The sequence below is a fragment of the Phodopus roborovskii genome, unplaced genomic scaffold (genome assembly GCF_943737965.1).
Source record: "Phodopus roborovskii unplaced genomic scaffold, PHOROB, whole genome shotgun sequence".
Classification (NCBI taxonomy): domain Eukaryota; kingdom Metazoa; phylum Chordata; class Mammalia; order Rodentia; family Cricetidae; genus Phodopus; species Phodopus roborovskii.
In genome coordinates this window covers 2,759,169-2,779,499 of record NW_026125295.1, presented here as the reverse complement: position 1 = coordinate 2,779,499, position 20,331 = coordinate 2,759,169, and the positions used below count along the sequence as shown (strand labels likewise).

Genomic DNA, 20,331 nt, shown 5'->3' with positions numbered 1-20,331 from the left:
TCTCTGCAGGCGCCAGGCATGCAAATGGTACATAGACATACATGCTGGCAAAACACCCGTGTACATAAAATAATAAGATAAGGGGGGGTGGGATAATTGCAAAGGATCCAGGTTAGGTTCCCAGTGCCTGCATGGCAGCTCACAACTCCCTGTAACTCCAGGGGGATCTGCTGTCCTTCTGGCCTCCCAGGCCAGAATGTACGCATGTGACATTCATGCAACTTATACACATACACACAAAATAAATAAAAGTAAATCTTTCCATGTTTGGGGGCTGGAGGGATTGCCTAGTGGTTAGGAGCACTTGTTGTTCTTGGAGAGGACCTGAGTTCAGTTCCCAGCACCCACCCTTTGACCGCTGCAGGAACCAGGCATGTACATGCTGCACATACACACATGCAGGCCAAGTACTCGTGTAAAACAGATAAGTCCAAAGATTAAGAGAGAGAACTTCAGTGTCTCGCCAACCAAGCCAGTGGAAGACCAATCTCTTCCCCTCCTTTCTCTCTCTCCCTGACAAACCGTCTTTTAATACTGACTGATGTCAGCTTGCAGAATTAGTCCTGGTTTTGTTTACATTTACTTGCATACTGTGTGTGTAAAAAGGGCCATGGTTTGCTCCAGGCTCTTGCGATGGCGTGTGGCGTGTTGACGGCCGCATTCTGCAGGATGTGTATAGACAGTCACAGCTGCCGAAGGCTCTGCAGTGCGCGCGCTCCTTTTGGTGTTTAGAAGACAGCGCTCTGCCCCCCTCCAGCTGCTCCTCTCCATCCACCGCCATTGTCCACTATGTTCCTTGAGCACTGGAAGGGATGACATCACTATCCTTCTAGGGCTCATCTTTCAGCAGTCGGTGATTGTCGGCAGTCTGCCCACTGCCGACAGTAAGAATAAGCCTCTCTGACTGAAGCTGCCAGCATCTGTGGCATAAACAGACATGTTTGGAAGGGGGATCTGGTGGACACACCGTCCCCAATTAGAACAGTCACAGTGATTCCCCGCTGAGACCTGTGATCGCCTCAGGCACAGGCTGTTTGGTTTATTTGTTTGTTGTTTTGAAATGTGTTGTTCGCGTCTGTGTGTCTCTGTGTGGGTATGTGGACATGAGCCCGGATGCACGAGAAGGCCAGAAGAGGGCGCTGGGTCCCCTGGAACTGGAGTTAATAGGTAGTTGAGTTTTGAAGTTTTTATTGTTTGGGTAGGAGTAGACCAGGCTGGCCTTGAACTCACAGAGATCCACCAGCCTCTGCCTCCCGAGTGCTGCTATTAAAGGTGTGCACCACCGTTAGGCCCTGGTTTTTCGTATGTGTTTTTGAACAGTGTCTCATGAATTGTAGGCCGGCCTCAAGCTTGCTGTGTAACTGAGAACAACCTGGATGCTCTGATGTACTGGCATCATGCTTTGCCAGTGAACTTGTGGTGATGGCCACACCCTTTAGGCGTGGTTTCCAGATGCAGACAAGACCCCTTATAAGGTAGAGGAAGGGGGCTCTCTTGGGTTGTGGAGAGCATCCGAAGGGCAGAGACTTCATCTCCTGGAGCAGGAAGACCGTGGCAGTTACTTACTCTTATCCGTTTAAGTGCTTCCCTAATAAATACCTAATTATAATTCATCTTGGGTCTGGTGGACTCATCTAAACCCTGCCCTCATCCTGATGCCCACACCTTCGCGTCCCAAATGCCAGGCTTGTGGACAGACCACACATGCTCCAAACAGTTTCTGGCCTGGATGAAAACCAGGGCTAGGCAAGCACTCTGTCAGATGAGGTGTACCCCTTGTTTGTTTGTGAGATGGGTCTGGCTGTGTTGCTCAGGCTGGTCTCAAAATCACGATTCAAGTGACTCCTCCTGCCTCATCCTCCCAAGCAGCTGGGGCCACAGGTACACAGCTCCACACCTGTCTCTGCCTTATTACCTTGGGACGGGGTCTCTCGCTGCACCGAAGCTCATCATTCAGCCGGGCTAGCTGGTCGGTGAGCTCTTGGGATGTGCCCCACCCTCCCCAATGCTGGGGTCATCAGCATGCTCAGCCATGCTTGGGTTCTAACATGGGTGCTGGGGATTTGAACTCGGGTCCTTATGCTTGCTGAGCAAGTGTTCTTACCCACTGGACCTCTCCCCGGCACTGGCCTGCCTTTCTGTGGTTGAGAGGTCTGGTATGTATCACGGGAACCCTTTATGTTAATTGTAAAGATTTATTTACAAGTACTGATCTGTTCCCATCTCTGTCTCTCAATCCCTGCCTTCCCTGTCCCCTCGTGGTCTCCCCATGTGATCTGAAACTTCCATTGTGGGCTAGTGTGGCTTCAAACTTGTGGCGATCCTCCTGCCTCTGTCTCTGCCTTAGAAGTGCTGGGCTTACTGGAGAGCGCGCCACCACACGCGGTCCCTTTTCTGTGCGGCGCCCTTTGTATCAAGAAGGTTTTAACCGTAATGAAGTTCACCTTACCTACATTTAATTCTGGTTACATGCGGTCTGGGTGTCCCAGAGCCCACAGCACAGAGGTTGCAGCTGTTGGTCCTGTGTTTGCGTGCGTCACATGCCTCCACGTGGAGTGAGTTCTGTGTGGAGGTGAACGCAGCCCCATGTTCTCAGCATGTCCCGTCGTCCCTGTGCATTTCTTGAAAAGACAGCCTGGTCTACAGAGCGAGTTCCAGGACATCCAGGGCTATGGGGAAACAACCCGAAAGAGTTTGTATCTGGGCTTTCAGTCCCGTTCACTTGTCTGTCTGTCCTTAGTTTTGCCAGGACTTCAGTGTTTCAATTGCTGTAGCTTTGTGGTCAAACACTTACTCTTTAGGACTGGAGCGATGACTCACTGGTTGACATTGCTCCTTCAGAGGACCCGAGTTCAGTTTCCAGCACCCATGTCCCCTCAAACTGCCCGGCACGCCAGTTCCAAGCGACCTAGGGGCCTCTGTGGGCACCGCACACACAATTGCATGCATTCACACTGTCTGGGGGTTTTATTGCTGTGAAGAGACACCACGAGCACAGCAATGCCGGTGTTTTGAGGCAGGGGTTCTGTGTAGCTTTTAGAGCCTGTCCTGGAACTCCACCTGTAGACCAGGATGACCTCAAACTCACAGAGATCCGCCTGCCTCTGCCTCCCCAGTGCTGGCATTAAAGACGGAGCACAGCAAATCTTACAAAGCATTGTACCGGAGCTTGGAGTTTAGACATGGAATCCATTGTCCCGGTGGCACACAGGCGTTCCAGACATGGTGATGGAGGGGCAGCTGAGAGCTCTACCTCTGGCTTGGCAGGCATCAGGAACGGAGAGTGGCATTGGGCCTGGCTTGGGCTTCCAAAACGCCAAAGCCCACCAGAGGAAGCCCAAAGCTTCCTCTGACAAGCCCACACCTCCCAATAGTGCCTGTTGGAGCCATTTTCATCCAAATCAGCACACACAGATACATAAGTTTGAATAGAGTTAAGACATCATCATCAACAACAAAACATTAAGAGTGTTTTAGCTTCGTGTGCACGCGCTCACGTGATTGCTCTTTGTCCACCGCTGTGGCAGCTGAGATGTGTGTGCCTGGCTATAGAGTAAACGTTGAAATTGGGAAGTTTGAGGTCTCCAACTTTTTCAGGCTTACTTTAGCTATTTTGGGTTCCTTGTATTTGTGCATGAACTTGAGGCTTAGATCAGATGTTGGTATGAATTTCAGGCCTGCACGGCAGTTTTGGGATTGCTTCGATTCACTTTGCACAATCAATTTCTCTTAACAAAATGTTAAGTAATCTCCTTTCCTTGTTTCCCTTCCCTCTCCCTGTCTTTCTCTCTTCCCTTGGATTTTCTGGGGTAGGGCCTCCCTCTGTAGCCCAGGCTGACATCTTTTATGTCCAGTCTTCCTGCCTTAGCCTCTGGAGTGCTGGATTGAAGGTGTGTCTACTTGGTGTGTGTGCATGCATGCTCGAGGGTGTGTGTGTGTGTGTGTGTGTGTGTGTGTGTGTGTGATGTATGCCTGTGTGTGTGTGTGATGTATGCCTGAGTGTCTATATGTATGTGTGTGTGATGTATGCTTGCCTTCGTGTGTGTGCGCGCGCGCAATGTATGCCTGTGTGTGTGTGTGATGTATGCCTGCGTGTGTATATGTGTGTGTGATGTATGCCTGTGTGTGTGTGTGTGTGATGTACGCCTGTGTGTGTGATGTATGCCTGAGTGTGTATGTATGTATGATGTATGCTTGCCTGCGTGTGTGTGTGAGATGTATGCTTGCCTGCGTGTGTGTGTGATGTATGCCTGCGTGTGTATATATGTGTGTGTGATGTATGTCTGCATATGTGCATACCTGTGCACGTGCAATTGTAGGCCAGTGGAGGATGTTCAGTGGCCTCCTCATCACATTCTGCCTTATTCACTTGAGAGAGAAATAATCACTGAGCTTGAAGTTCACTGGTCCAGCTAGGCTGCTGGTCAGTGAGCTGGAATCCACCATCACCCAGTGCTGGGGGCTATAGGCACTTACAGCCATGCCTGGCTTCTTCATGTGGGTGCTGGGATTTAAACTCTGATCTTTTGTTTGCACAGCAAGCCATCTGAACCATCTCTCTAAACCCAGAATGCAGTTTCAGTATGGAACTGGGTTTTTTTTTTTTTTTTTTTTTTTAGTCAAATTCATTTCTGGGTATTTTATTCATTTTAATGCCATTATAAGTTGGATTGCTTTTTAAAAATTTATTTCCAAGTTGTTCGTACTAATGTATAGAAATATATTTGCATGAAGCTAGAGAGATGGCTCAGCAGTGAAGAGCACTGGCTGCTCCTGTAGAGAACTAGAATTTAGTTTCCAGCACCCACTTGGTGCAGACAGCTCTCAACTGCCTACAACTCCAGCTCCGGGAGGTCCGGTGCCATCTTGTGGCCTCCTAGAGTGCCACACACACACACACACACACACACACACACACACACTTATAATTAAAATAAATCTTTAAAAATGTGTAATCTCCCTGGGTGTTGGTGGCAGTACACGCCAAGCACTTGGGAGGCAGAGGCAGGCAAACTCTGTGAGTTCAAGGCCAGCCTGGTCTACAGAGTGAGTTCCAGAACAGCCAGGGCTGTGACACAGAGAAACCCTGTCTCAAAACAAAACAAAACAAAACAAAAAAAGTGTCTAATTTCTTTTTTTATAAATATCTAACCTCGCTGAACTTTTTGAGTTATGGTGCTTTTGTGGCATTCTAAAGTTGTCTCCATACAATGGAGGCTGCCCCTTAAGTCTTCTGTCTTCTGCTCTGTGCTCACCAGAACCTCCAGTACACAAATGGCAGTGTGTCGCCATTTTAAAAAGATTCATTTTTGATTAACTTCAATTATGTGCATACGTCTGTCAGGGTTGGGATGGGAGAGGCTGGTGTCATGGAGGGCAGGGCTGTGGAGCTGGAGTTGCAGCTGGTTGTGAGCCGCCTGGTGTGGGTGCTGGGAACCGAACTCCGGGCGTGAAGCTGTTCTGATCAAGTATGGAAATACATGACTCAGGCTTTTTTTCATACATGGGCTAAAGAACTGATTTTCAGTCTCTCTCCTTCAGGTTTTCTCAAACAATGATGACGGCCTTATCAACAAAAAGTTACCCAAGGAGCTCCTCTTAAGGTAAGCGTGCACATGTTTAAGATCTTGGGTTTGGCTGGGGCCTCCGGGGGCCCTGTCTTAGAGCAGTCCTGAGCTAGGATGGTTCCGAGCCTGCCCAACTTTCTGGTTTTGCTTTGTAAAATTGCCGTCCGTTAAGCTTGTTCTTAAGGCTCGCTTGGTCTGCTCCAGAACCTATCAAGTATGGCTTCGTTTTGTAATGTGACTCATTTGTCATACATACCGACAGCAGGTGCACGTGTTGGGTATGACTAGACAATTATAAATCAATTAGTAACTTGGGGAAAGATGATTGCTACAGGCGTGAGCTCTTGGGGTCACAGAGTTTGGGGCATTTTCTAAGAGATGAGTTATTCAACAGTTACAAAAGATGTGTGTTTATGATGGCCTTACCACGCAGCCAGCCTGCTGTCCCCCCAGGTAGTGAGGCGATCACATGCTAAGTGATAGACCTAGAAAACGAAAGGGCATCCGGGCGTCCCTGTACTGCTCTGCTGTTACTTGCTTGTCACTATAGAATCTGCAGGTGACACTGTTGGCCACTAGGCACTGGGACTTTTTTTTTTTTTTTTCTGCAGTTATTAAATGTTCGTTTTAGAGGCTGTCATCTTAATTCTTTCCAAATAATTGACTTAGTACATGTGACAATCTTTGAGTGGCATTTTCCAAACTGTTTCCAATATCCCCCAAAACAAGAAACGGGTTCTGATGAAGGATGGACGTTTCTTTGGTGCAGGGTGTCTTAGAGTCGGGAAAGTTGGCGTGCATGGTTATGGCCTGGGGTGAGGCAGGAAGTTTGCAGGGTCCTTCGAAGTTGTAGAAGATGCTTACTTGCATCTAGAGAGAGATGGGGCACACGAGTCCACGCACTGGCTACGCTATATCTTTTTAGACCTCAGAAGTGAGTCTGTGTTTTGCTTGATCACTGGGGGTAAGTCTTTATGTGTAAATTACATTTATTTGTTTGGGGTGGAGGCATGCGTGTGTGTGTGTGTGTGTGTGTGTGTGTGTGTGTGTGTGTGTGTGATACAGTGTATCTGTGGAGGTCAGAAAATTCTTGTGTGAGTTGGTTATGTCCTCCAGTCACATTGGTCCCAAGGATGGGACTTAGAGCATCAGCCTTGGTGGCAGGTACCTTCATTTGCTGAGCCATCTGGTCAACCTGAGAGTAATTTTTTTCTCTCTTTTGGAGTTGACAATGAGCCACAGACCACTGCAAATGCTGCCAGGCCTCTCCCCTGCTGCCGTATGATGTTAAACTTTTTCTCTTGAGTCAGTCAGGGTGAGAACTTAGCTTCCTGTGCAGTGATCACATTTTAGGAACCCCAGAGTGTTTAATCTGGGGGGGGGGGAAGATTGTCTGGCACTGTGCTTACTACTTAGTTATAAAAACAGTAACCGAGGCAGCCCTGTATGAGAAAGTTTGTTTCTATTTTACTCCAATTAGAGATATTTCCATAAGAGAATCACCTTTGAATCCCCCCACCAGACAGGGTTTCTCTGTGTAGCTCTGTAGACCAGGCTGACCTCGAACTCACAGAGATCCGCCTGCCTCTGCCTCCCGGGTGCTGGAATTAAAGGTGTGCGCCACCAGCTTTATCTTTTAATTTTTAAATTAAAAAATGGTGACAAAGGACTGGATGGCATACTTTGACAAGGGCTCGAAAAGGATGAGGAGCCACTGGATCCTGGGTGGACTTTGTCACAATTCAGCTGCAGGGGACATGGCCCAGGCGGCACCTCCAGCCTCAGCATGAATGCTTGCCAAGCACAGGCCTCAGGCTGCCGTGTGAGGGTGATGTTGGTGCTGTGGGGAGCCGCAGCCAGCTTCAGACAGCCAGGCATTAGTCATTCCTCGCTAGGCTGTGATTAAACTCCACCCTTCTCAACAGTGCTATGAGACCCAGAGACTCAGGGCCACACATGCACACACACACGCACACACACGCACACACACACGTGAGCTTTCATATTCAGCCACAGCGTGGTTTCTATCTGCTGATACGAGGGAATGCAAGTCAAAATAAGGGATTCTGTCACTCTCTGTGGCCCTGTGATTTCTGAACCTGGCGTAGAAGTTCAGTCTTTCCGTTGTCTTTCTGTGGAGTCGTCAGCCTGTGGCACCCACAGCTGACCTAACTCTGGGCTGAGTGTCACAGACATATTCTCAGTTGAGATTTCCCTCATCCCCAGGTGACTCTAGCTTGTGTCAACTTGATAAAACACCAGCCAGCATTGCCACCTCGTATCGTTTACATCGAAAAGCTAGCCCGGCGGATATTAAACTGGTTCATGTTTCCTCTTCCTGATTCATTTAGATATGTTGCTCAATTTTCTTGATAATCGTGTTAAGGGATAAAAACAGTCTTCCTCCTGCAGTTTAGACAAACCAGGACCCCAAACTTGAATGCTCTGTGTTTTTCGTCTGTAGTTTGGTTACTGGCCTGTCCATAGCCTGTCGTGTGTGTGTGTGTGTGTGTGTGTGTGTGTGTGTGTGTGTCTGTCTGTCTGTCTGTCTCTGTGTGTTATGTGTGTGTGTTTGTGTCTGTCTGTCTGTCTGTGTGTGTGTGTGTTTGTGTCTGTGTGTGTGTGTGTGTGTGTGTGTGTGTGTGTGTGAGATCTGTCTTCCCATGTTGTCTGTCTCTCCTGCTGTCTCTAACAAAGGCCTTTACTCTGTATTTATTGAAATCACAGAAAGCATGGTGAGGGAAAGGCATGAGGAAGATACTTTCCTCCTCCACCTCCTCCTCCTCTTTTCAAGACAGGTGTAGCCCTGACTGTCCTGGAACTCACTGTGTAGGCCTTGAACTCAGAGATCCGCTGCTCTGCCTCCCGAGTGCTGGGATCACAGGCATGTGCCACCACTGCCTGGCCTTTAATACAGCTACAGGTGTCTGTGGGTGCTGGGGACGGCACTCAGGTCCCCTGGGAGAGCAGCCCGAGCTTTAACTCACTGGGCCATGCATGTCTCCTGCTTCTCTCTCTTCTGCATGAATGTGAATTGGTTGGGGATGTGCCGTAGCTGTCCTAGTTAGGTTTCCATTGCTGTGGAAACACCAAGACCCAATGCAACTGGGGGAGGGGAGGGGGCTATTTCACTCAGTTTCACATAACAGTTCATATCAAAAGCAGTGAGGGCAGGAACTCAAGCAGGGCAGGAACCTGGAGGTGGGAACTGATGCAGAGGCCATGGAAGGTGCTGCTGACTGGCTTGCTCATCATGGTTTGCTCAGACTCACCAGCCCAGGGATGATGCCACCCATAATGGGCTGGGCCCTCCCCCATCAATCTCTAATTAAGAAAATGCCCTGGGCCAGGCCTTGGTGACACTGGCCTTTAATCCCAGCACACACTCAGGAGGCAGAGGCAGACGGATATCTGTGAGTTCAAGACCAGCCTGGTCTACAGATTGAGTGCCAGGACAGCCTCCAAAACAATACAGAGAAACACTGTCTCAAAAAAAAAAAAAAAAAAAAAAAAGGAAGGAAGAAAGAAAAAAAGTCATATAGGGTTTCTTACAGTCCAATTTTATAGAGGCATTTTATTTTATTTTATGTGTGTGGTTGTTTTGCCTGCATTTGTCGGTGAACCACATGCACTCAGGGCATTAAATCTTCTTGTGCCTTGAGTTACAGATGGTTGTTAGCCATCATGTGGGCGCTGGGAATTGAACCTAGGTCCTCTGAAAGAGCAACAAGTACTCTTAATCCCTGAGCCAACTCTCTAGCCCACTGGAAGCATTTTCTTAATTCAGGTTCCTTGATGGTGCATACCTTTAATCCCAGCACTCAGGAGGCAGAGGCAGGAGGATTTCTGTGAGTTCAAGGCCAGCCTGGTCTACAGAGCGAGTTCCTGGACAACCAGAGCTGTTACACAGACAAACCCTATTTTTACCCCCCCCCCCCCAAAAAGGGTCCCCTCCTCTCAAATGAATTTAGTTTTTGTCAAGTTGTCGTAAATAGTTTTACAGCACAGACGACTACTGGCAGAATTTGGTTCTTTCTGTTTACCACGTAGGTTCTGGAAATGAAACTCAGGACTTTGGGCATGGCAATTGAGACGTCTCAAAAGCCCAAGATGTCCTAAGCAAACCTATAAAATGTAGCACAGGTTCTAATAGGTCGTAATGATAAAGGCCTGGAGTCAGATACTGAGAGATGCTGAGAGATCAAAGAGACGAAGGAGAAAGCCACAGCCACACCTTACCTTGCTAACTTCCCAGCCAAAAAGACACGGAGCTCGACCCAGCCATGTCTCTTCATGTCTGTGTGTACAGACCCCCAGATCTATGTGGTTACTTGGTGGCTAGTTCTGCTCTCTGATCTTCAGGCAAGCTTTATTTGTTAGAGTACAAACAAGATCTCACCAGAGTAAAGTGAGTGGGTTCCTAGAGACAGTGGTAAGTAACTAATAGCAGGTTTCTGGGCAGCAGCGATAAAAGGAAGAGTCCTATTCCATGTGCGCAAGGGAGGAGAACCCTAGAACTGCCTTCCTGAGCTAAGTTATTCTAAAATGAAGATGCAATGATGATGATGAAGTCATAGCTGGTGTAGCCAATTGGCAATTCTTCAAAACAAAGCATAAAATAATCACACGGTGGTGATTCCTTCCTTGGGTACGCTGTATCCCTGTGATTTCAGCAGCCCGCGTGACCTGGCGGTGTGTTGTGGTCCTCCCTGCATTGTGTTTTTCCTGTGCATGCAGATAAAGTTGAATCAACTCACGAGCAGAGTAAATAACAATAGCGAGTAGTAAAACAGATAACAACAGTCGGTAATGAAAGTTACACGAACTCACGCCAGATGCGGTGGCACACACAGCCCTTCCCAGCACTTGGGAGGCAGACAGTGGGTCTCAAGCTTTAAGGCCAGCTTAGTCTGTGTGGAGAGACTTTGTCTCAAAAGAAAATAAAAAAATCACACAAACTTAAAAGTGCTTATTTCTGGAATTTTTCCTTTTAATATTTTGAGATTGCAGTTTGCCACTCCAAAATTGAAGCTGCAAAAATCCAAAGTACACGACCAAAACAATTTAAAATGCCAATAATTACGCGTACACAGATATTCATAGCAGAATTGTTCACAAGAGGCGAGTGAGTGTGCCAGTATGGGTGAGTGTGTCAGTGTGGGTGAGTGAGTGTTTCAGTGTGAGTATGAATATTCCAGTATGGGTGAGTGTGTCAGTATGGGTGTGTGTGTGTGTCAGTGTGGGTGATATGAGTGTCAGTGTGAGTGTGTCAGTGTGAGTGAGTGTGACTATTCCATTGTGGGTATGAGTATGTCAGTGTGGGCGAGTGTGAATATTCCAGTGTGGGTGAGTGTGAGTGTGGCAGTGTGGGTGAGTGTGAGTGTGGCAGTGTGGGTGAGTGTGTGCCAGTGTGGGTGAGTGTGTGCCAGTGTGGGTGAGTGTGGGTCAGTGTGTGAGTGTGAGTGTGTGAGTGTGAGTGTGTGAGTGTGGGCGTGTCAGTGTGGGGGTGAGTGTGTGTGTGAGAGAGAGAGAGATCAACCTTGAGGGGCCATGACTGTTCCCTACTTTAGCCAGCTGTTTCTTCTTTGCTTTTGTATTTTTGGTTTGTTTGTTTGTTTGGGGGGGCTTTGTTTTGTTTTCTTTTTATTGTGTTTTTTTTTGTGTTTTTTTTTGTTTGTTTGTTTGTTTTTTTGTTTTTTTTTTTTTTTTTGAGACAGGGTTTCTCTGTGTAGCTCTGGCTGTCCTGGAACTTGCTCTGGCCTCGAACTCATTCACCTACCTCTGCCTCCCGAGTGCTGGGATTAAAGGTGTTTGCCACCGCCTTGCTTCTTATTTTGTTTTTACTTAAAAAAATTATTTTCTCTCATTCTGTGTGTGTGAGAGAGAGAACACGGGCAAGCTGGAGCAAGCCAGGGCACATGTGTGGAGGTCAGAGGACAACGTGGGAGTCATGGGCCTGACGGCAGGGACAGGCACCCTTACCTGCTGCCCCATCCCCTGCCGACCCCCCCCCCCAATCTGTCTATCACTAGTATCTTTCAGCATCGATTTCGTTCATCAAACCCTGGGTGAGGAATTGGTGTAGGCTGTAGACTGGCAGCTGGAAATACCACCGTGCCTATTTGTGGAAATGAAATTGCATTCAGTTTAAAGATGTGTGTGGGGGAAACGATGTAAATACCTCGGGCAATGCGCTTTTCCATTCCGTGACCATATAACGGAATAACGGGCACAAGAAGAGGCCCCGGCATGATGTGTGCGTTGTTGGTTTGTGGGTCCACTTGTGGGCTAGCAACACAGCTGTTGGGCAGGAGGGCCTGTGGGGTGAGCAAGGTAAATCCCCATAGAGGTCACCTGGGTGTGCGGAGACCCTGACCTAAGAGTGTGATTTACATGTCAGCCACTGGTATTTTCTGCACTTGGATCTGTACGGCCAGCGCAGCCCTAGGCTTCTGTCCCTTGTGTTCACAGAGCCTCTGTCGGAGAGCCGCGTCTGTCACCTCTGGTCCCATGGTATTGCATGGGTCCACCATGGTAGCTTGCGGCACTGTGGCCTTCTCGGGCTCTGCCATCCATCCCTGAGCCCACAACACTAACTCAACCCCGGCTGTAACTCGGGAGACTTGTGGGGACCTTTATTGGTGTGCACATGCCGTCTTACCCACACGGCACTGTGCATCCAGCCTCCTCGCAATGTCTGTCCCCACACTGCAGTGCACATAACTGCACCCACTCTGCTGTCATCAGTGACTCTGGCGTCAGGAGCCCCTCAGGCCCCGCCACCCACGGCCACCTTCCTCTGAAACCGTTGGACGTCCCAGGCTCCCATCTGTCCCTTGCCTTCCGTCCCTGTCTTTCTCATCTCCCGTGGCTCCTTGGCTTTTTATTTTTTTATTAATTTTTACTTAAATTAAAACAATTTTATTTTATATTCCAATCCACACCAACCTCCCCCTATCACTACCCCCCTCACATCTACTCCCAGGGAGGGTGAGTCCTCCAATGGGGGATCATCAAAGTCTGTCACATCATTTGGGGCAGAACCTAGGCCCTCCTTTAGGTGTCTAGGCTGAGAGAGTGTCCCTCCATGGGGAATGGGCTCCCAAAGCCCGTTTGTGCACTAGGGATAAATACTGATCCACTGCCAGAGGCCCCGTAGACTGCCCAGGCCTCCTAACTGACACCCATGTTCAGGGGCCCTGGTTCTGTCCTATGCTGGTTCCCCAGCTGTCAGTCTGGGGTCCATGAGCTGCCCCTTGCTCAAGTCAGCTGTCTCTGTGGGTTTCCCCAGCCTGGTCTTGGCCCCTTTGCTCATCATTTCTCCCTCTCTACAACTGGATTCCAGGAGTTCGGCTCAGTGCTTAGCTGTGGGTGTCGTCTTCTGCTTCCATCAGCTACTGGGTGAAGGCTCTAGGATGGCATATAAGGTAGTCATCAATCTCATTATAGGGAAGGGCATTTAAGGTAGCCTCTTCACTATTGCTTAGATTCTTAGTTGGGGTCATCCCTTGTGGATTCCTGAACATTTCCCTAGTGCCAGATTTCCCCTTAAGTCCATAACAGCTCCCTCTACCAAGGCATCTCTTTCCTTCCTCTTTCTCTGTTCTTTCCCCAACCGAACCTTCCTGAGCTCTCATGTTCTCCCCCCCTCTTCCTCCGGCCTCCCTGCCCCATGCTCCCAATTTACTCAGAATGTCTTGCACCTTTCACCTTCTCGGGGTGGGGGGCTAGGGGGGCTGGGGGCATGTATGTCTCTTAGGTTCCTCCTTGTTTCCTAGCTGCTCTGGGGTTGTGGATTTCAGGCTGGTTACCCCTTTGCTCTATGTCTAACACCCACTTGTGAGAGAGTGCATACTATGTTTGTGTTTCTGTGACTGAGTTACCTCACTCGGGATGGTTTCTTCTAGTTCCATCCATCCATCCATCCACTTGTGAATTTCAAGATTTCATTGCGCCGCCCCCCGCCCGCCCCGCTGAGTAGTATTCCATTGTGTAAATGTACCACATTTTCTTTATCCATTCTTCAATTGAGGAGCATCTAGGTTGCTTCCAGGTTCTGGCTATTACAAATAATGCTGCTATAAACATAGCTGAACAGATGTCTTTGTTGCATGAGTGTGCATCTTTGGGGTATATGCCCAAGAGTGGAATTGCTGGATCTTGTGGTGGATTGATTCCCATTTTCCTGAGGAACTGCCATACTCCTCTCCAAAGTGGCTGTACAAGTTTGCACTCCCACCAGCAATGGAGAAGTGTTCCCCCCCTCTCCACATCCTCTCCAGCATAAACTGTCCTTGCTGAGGTTTTTTGTTTGTTTGGTTTTTTTTCCATTCTGAAAGGTGTAAAATGGTATCTTAGAATTGTTTTGATTTGCATTTCCCTGATGGCTAAGGATGTTGAGCAATTTAAGTGCCTTTTGGTCATTGAGAATTCTCTATTTACATCTGTTCCCCATTTTTTAATTGGATTATTTGGTGTTTTGTTGACTAGTTTCTTAAATTCTTTGCATATTTTAGAAATCATCCCTCTGTCAGATGTGGGGTTGGTGAAGATACTTTCCCATTCTGTGGACTGCCATTTTGTCTTGTTGACTGTGTCCTTTGCCTTACAGAAGGTTCTCAGTTTCAGGAGGTCCCATTTATTAATTGTGGATCTCAGTGTCTGTGCTACTGGTATTATGTTCAGGAAGCAGTCTCCTGATCCAGTTTGTTCAAGGGTACCTCCCACTTTCTCTTCTAAGAGGTTCAGTGTGGCTGGATTTATGTTGGTCTTTGATCCATCTGGACTTAAGTTTTGTGCATGGTGATAGGTATGGATCTATCTGTAACCTTCCATATGTCAGTATCCAGTTATGCCAGGACCATTTGTTGAAGATGCTTTCTTTTTTTTTCCATTGTATAATTTTAGCTTCTTTGTCAAAAATCAGGTGTTTGTAGGTGTGTGGATTAATATCAGGGTCTTCAATTAGATTCCATTGGTCTACCTGTCTGTTCTTGTGCCAATACCAAGCTGTCTTCATTACTATAGTTCTATAGTAGAGTTTGAAGTCAGGGATGGTGATGCCCCTAAATGATCCTTTACTGTACAGGGTTGTTTTGACTATCCTGGGTCTTTTGATGATCATGTGGTTTTTCTTTTTCGGTTTGTTTATATGGTGGATTACATTGACAGATTTTCAAACCATCCTTTCATCTCTGGGATGAAGCCTCCTTGATCATGGCGGATAATATTTCTGATGTGTTCTTGGATTCGATTTGCCAGTATTTTGAGTATTTTTGCATCGATGTTCATGAGGGAGATTGGTCTGTAGTTCTCTTAGTTTGTGTGGCCTGGGTACCAAGGTAATTGTAGCCTCATAGAAAGAATTTAGCAATGACCCTTTTGGTACTATTGTGTAGAACACTTTGAGGAGTATTGGTATTAGCACTTCTTTGAATTTCTGGTAGAATTCTACACTGAGTCCATCTGGCCCTGGCTTTTTTTTTTTTTTTTTTTTTTTTTTTTTTTTTTGGTTGGGAGGCTTTTGATGATTGCTTCTGTTTCATTTGGGGTTATAGGTCTATTTAAGTTGCTTATCTGTTTTTTATTTAATTTTGGTAAGGGATATCTATCCAGGAAATTATCCATTTCCTTTAAATTTTCCAATTTTGTGGAGTACAGGTTTTCAAAGTATGACCTGATGATTCTCTGAATTTCCTCAGTGTCTGCTGTTATGTCCCCTTTTTCATTTGATTTCTTAATTTGCATATTCTTTTCCTTTTGGTTAGTTTGGATAAAGCTTTGTCTATCTTGTTGATTTTCTCGAAGAACCAACTCTTTGTTTCATTGACTCTTTGTATTGTTTTCTTTGTTTCTACTTTAATTGATTTCTGCCTTCAATTTGATTATTTCCTGGCATCTACGCCTCCTAGGTGAGTTTGCTTCTTTTTGTTCTAGAGCTTTCAGTTGTGCTGTTAAGTCTCTAGTGTGACTCTCCTCCAGTTTCTTCATGCGGGCGCTTAGTGCAATGAACTTTTCTCTTGACACTGCTTTCAAAGTGTTTCATAAGTTCCGGTATATTGTGCCTTCATTTTCATTGAATTCTAGGAAGTCTTTAATTTATCTCTTCCTTGCCCCAAGAGTGATGCAATTGAGCATTGTTCAATTTCCATGAGTTTGTAGGGTTTCTGAAGTGTGTGTTGTTGAATTCTAACTTTAAACCATGGTGCTCTGATAAGACACAGGGGGATATTCCAATTTTTTTGTATCTGTTGAGGTTTGCTTTGTTGCTGGGTATGTGGTCGATTTTAGAGAAGGTTCCATGTGGCATTGAGAAGTATATTCTTTTGTGTTTGGATGAAATGTTCTGTAGATGCCTGTTAAATCCAGTTGAGTCATAACTTCTGGTTGTTCCTTTATTTCTTTAAGTCTCTGACTGGTAGTCCTGTCTAGTGGTGAGAGTGGGGTGTTGAAGTCTCCTAGTATAAGTGTGTAGGGTTTTATATGTGATTCGAGTTTTAGTAATGTTTCTTTTATGAATGTGGGTGCCTTTGTATGTGGGTCATAGGTGTTCAGAATTGAGAATTGAGAATTGTTGGATTCGTCCTGTGATGAATATGAAATGACCTTCTTCTTCTCTTTTGATTGATTTTAGTTTAAAGTCTTAGGTCCATTTGATTGGAAACTCTTTTACCAACCCTTTACTCTGAGGTAGTGTCTGTCTTTGAAGTTGACATGTGTTTCTTGTATGTAACAGAAAGATGGATTCTGTCTTCGTATCCATTCTGTTAGCCTATGTCTTTTTATAGGCAAGTTAATACCATTGATATTGACGGGTATTAATGACCATTGATTATTGATTCTTGTTAGTTTTGGATTTGTTGGTAGTGGTGGTATTGTGTGTGGATTTCCCTTTTTTTGGGGGGGACTTTTGGTAATGTGGGATTATGTATTGCCTATGTTTTTGTGAGTGTGAGTGTAATAGTTAACTTCCTTGGATTGGAGTTTTCCTTCCAGTACTTTTTATAGGACTAGATTTGTGGATATATATTATTTAAATCCGGTTTTGTCATGGATATCTTGTTTTCTCCATCTATATTGAAAGCTTTTCTGGGTATAGTAGTCTAGGCTGGCATCCATGGTCTCTCAGTGTTGGTAGAATATCTCTCCAGGACCTTCTGGCTTTCAGAGTTTCCATTCGAGAAGTCAGGTGTAATTCTGATAGGTCTGCCTTTATATGTTACTTGGCCTTTTTCCTTTGCAGCTTTTAATATTTTTTTCATTATTCTGTATGTTTGGTGTTTCAATTTTTTCATTTAAAATTAAATATGAACATATTTCTTTATTAGTATATTCAAGAGTGAAGATTATTTTCACTCTCTTCATGTGATAGAGAATACATTTGATCCATGTTGTGGGAAGAGAAGGATGAGGGCCCCCAAAGTAAGTGTCAAACAGCTTCATAAGAAATCCCCATTCAACCAAGGACAGGATGTGCCATATAGCATTGCCTCTGCTGAAAGCTCCAGCCCAAAATACTTTATTCCAGCATTACTTTACTGTTTGTCCTTGCTACTCTTCAAGATCCAAGCACTCAAACTCACCCAGGCTACCTCTGAGTCTGCAGACCATCCCTTTGGATTGCTACTGCCTTGATAACCTCTAGGGAATGGGGTGAGAATAAAAGGTTACACACACCAAAAACACCCGAACATTATTAATAAATGGCACTTAGACGTAGAGTTAATATTATCAGACTTCCTCTTCAAATGATGGTGGGCGGGAAGACTCCTACCCAAAGAAAGATCTTCAGTCATGGTAATATTTATGGAGATTTTGTACGGGACCAGTGTTAGCATCATCTTACCCTACACAGAGGAATGAGTTTGCAGATGAAAGTAGACACTATGCCTGGCTTAAGTTTTTCCTGTTGTAAAATAGTGGCACCCTTTGTCTTAGGCATCGTTTCATTTCGTTTGTTTTAAAGATGAAAAAATGGTAGAAGAGAGGATGAAGAGATGGGGACAAACAGCCCCTTAAGACAATAAAAATACAAAAGCCAGATGTACAATATTTATAATAGAAACTGACCGAAAACACTACATGCTAACAGACGCTATGATACACAAGCAGTGTGGGGACAGACAGGAAGGGGCAGAGGCCCACACCAGCAGCCTTCCAATGGACTGCTGAGTGCCCGGGATCTGCTACTGTAGCTGAGAGAGAGCCTTCTCTGATAACAACAGGGGCCTGCTTGGAGTGCAGATACATAGGGGACATTCTGTCTTCACACAGCACTGGAGGTGCAGGATGATCGCCAAGGGCTCAGCGTCCGCTGCCATCACGGTGAACTCAGACATGTCCCTGTTGAGGGTTTTGGTGGCTTCATTGGCTCTCTTCCGAAGCTGCTTGTAGTTATAGGATGCTGAACAAGGCCCAGCAGCTTCTTAGTGAAGTGGGCATCTGCGAGGGGATGGGCCTTCGGATTCACACCAGCCTCTTCATGGCTGCGGTGAGCTGGCCTCGCCGCAATCCGAGAACAGCTCCCCTCAGACAGACCGAAATGCCGCACAGAAAAAAACTGGTGTTTTGATTGTACTTTCATAGGCATGACCTTCTTTAAGTTGGGAAAGTTTTCTTCTACGATTTTGTCGAATATGTTTTCTGCACCTTTGAGCTGGGCTTCTTCGCCTTCTTCTATGCCTATTATTCTTAGGTTTGGCCTTTTCACGGTGTTGAACAATTCCTGGATGTTTGTGTTAAGGATTTGTTGGATTTAAGATTTTCTTTGGTTGATGAATCTATTTCTCCTAGTGTATCTTCAACACCTGAGAGTCTGTCTTCGATCTCTGGTATTCTGTTTATGTTTGCGTCTGTAGCTCCTGATCGTTTGCCCAGTTTTTCTATTCCCAGCATTCCCTCAGTGTGTTTTCTTTATTGTCTCTCAGTTTTCAAGTCTTGAGTTGTTTGAGTTTTCTTCACCTGTTTGATTGTGCTTTCTTGCGTTAAGGGATTTCTTTCTTGCATTTATTTATTTATTTACTTATTTATTTATTTTGGTTTTTGTCCTTCTTTTCTTCCATTTTTTCCCCTTCCATTTCTTTAAGAGACTTTCTCATTTCCTCTTTGAAGGCCTCCGTCGTCTTCATAAAGTTGTTCTTAAGGTCACTTTCTTCCGCTTCGTCTGTGCTAGGATGTTCAGGTCTTGCTGGTGGTGTCATTTTAGTCTCTCTGCTGTAGAACGTGTTCTTATACTGTGATCTTCCCATCCCTCTTCCAGTGGGTGCAGGTGGGGCCTCTCCCTCTCCTGGTGGGTGCAGGTCCAAGGCTCTGACGGTGGCAGATGCTGGATGGTTCGGCTCCTTAGCTTTTACCTGGGAAAAGGCGCTGGGAGACTGGGAGAACTCTTTGCCAGGTGACCAGATACATCCAGCCAAGTGGGTTTTCTCACCAAATGATTTGAATCGTGTCATTTGAGGCTCCAGTATCTGGACCAGTAGTTGGTACTGCGTGTTAGGAATATTAGAAGGACGGGAAATTAGTTACCCCAGCCCCAGCACCTGGGAAACTAGAAAGCTGATTTTCAAGGAAAATGAAGAAGGGTCCATTTTTCCACGTCCAGTTCTCAGAGCAGGAGAAGTAGAAGTTCTGTGACCCCTGGTTAGAGAGAGTTTGTATGACAGGACTAAAGCAGGCTTGGAGCAGCCAGAGTTTTACCACAGCAGCGGGGAAGTAGCGTGCGTTAGTGAGCTGTTGACTGAGCATGTTGCCAGCCACTGGCTCTAGAAAATTCTGTGTATCCAGCAGGTGATACCTTAGATTTTTATCTCTCAAGTTCTAATTGTCCTCGATGTTGACAGCACCTCATCTTTCTTCTCTCTCTAGAATATTCTCCTTCTTGGATATTGTAACTCTTTGCCGCTGTGCACAGATTTCCAAGGTAGAGTATCACCCGGTTGTTAGGTTAATCAACGAGAGGACTGAGCTTGGTTCAGACAGGACTGAGCTTGGTTCAGACACGTTACAATCACATGTTATCTTCTTAAAATAACAGATTATAATTCCGTATTTTATTTTAAATTGGCGTAAACCATGAATAAAAGTTTGGAAATACAAAACATTGTCCGTTCTTAGCAGACATGTCCCTCTCACCCTGCCTTCCTCTCTTACCGTCACCTCCCAGGCATGGAACATCCTAGCCCTGGATGGAAGCAACTGGCAAAGAATAGACCTTTTTAACTTTCAGACAGATGTAGAGGTAAGTTAGTCCACTTAAGTTATTTTGTATGTATTTATCGTATGGGTAAGTGTGTGCACATGCATTTGCCAAGGGTATGAGTAGGGTCAGAGGACAACCTGTAGGAGTTGGTTCGTAGGGTCCCAAGGATCAGACTCCGGTCTTCAGGCTTGGGAACAGGCGCCTCTACTTACTCAGATGCCTCTCCAGTCCCGTTGGTGATAGCGCTTTTTGAGACAGGGTCTCTCCACATTGCAAGCATCTACAGCAAGTGGGCAGAACACTCTTACTATTCGCTTTGGAGCCCTTCATTCCTTATGCTTTGCTGTGTGAGCACAGAGGAGACAAGGACCAAGGGGTCCATGTGTCCCTCTGAAAGGGAAGCCATAGTCCCTGCAGATAACACACAAGAGTAATTCCTGCGAAGCAGGCCATGTGTGTTAATGCAGCTCGTCCTCTCAATACCAGACAGCAGAGAGTCTATAGAGATGGTTCAGTGGTTAAGAGCACTTGATCTGGGTTGGATTCCCAATACCACATGGCGGCTTA

The 20,331-nt window shown here is 46.2% G+C and overlaps 1 protein-coding gene across 2 annotated transcripts in view; it reads left to right on the top strand.

Moving 5' to 3' along the window:
- Fbxl2 (F-box and leucine rich repeat protein 2) overlaps window positions 1-20,331 on the top strand; it is a 39,256-nt gene that overhangs the window by 2,712 nt on the left and 16,213 nt on the right. The window contains exons 2-4 of one of the 2 annotated variants that reach the window (XM_051201847.1): window positions 5,542-5,603; window positions 19,431-19,485; window positions 19,729-19,803. In XM_051201847.1, coding sequence (XP_051057804.1) covers window positions 5,542-5,603; window positions 19,431-19,485; window positions 19,729-19,803 — 192 coding nt within the window. The remainder of the gene's footprint in view (window positions 1-5,541; window positions 5,604-19,430; window positions 19,486-19,728; window positions 19,804-20,331) is intronic. The other variant, XM_051201854.1, reaches the window with a different exon arrangement.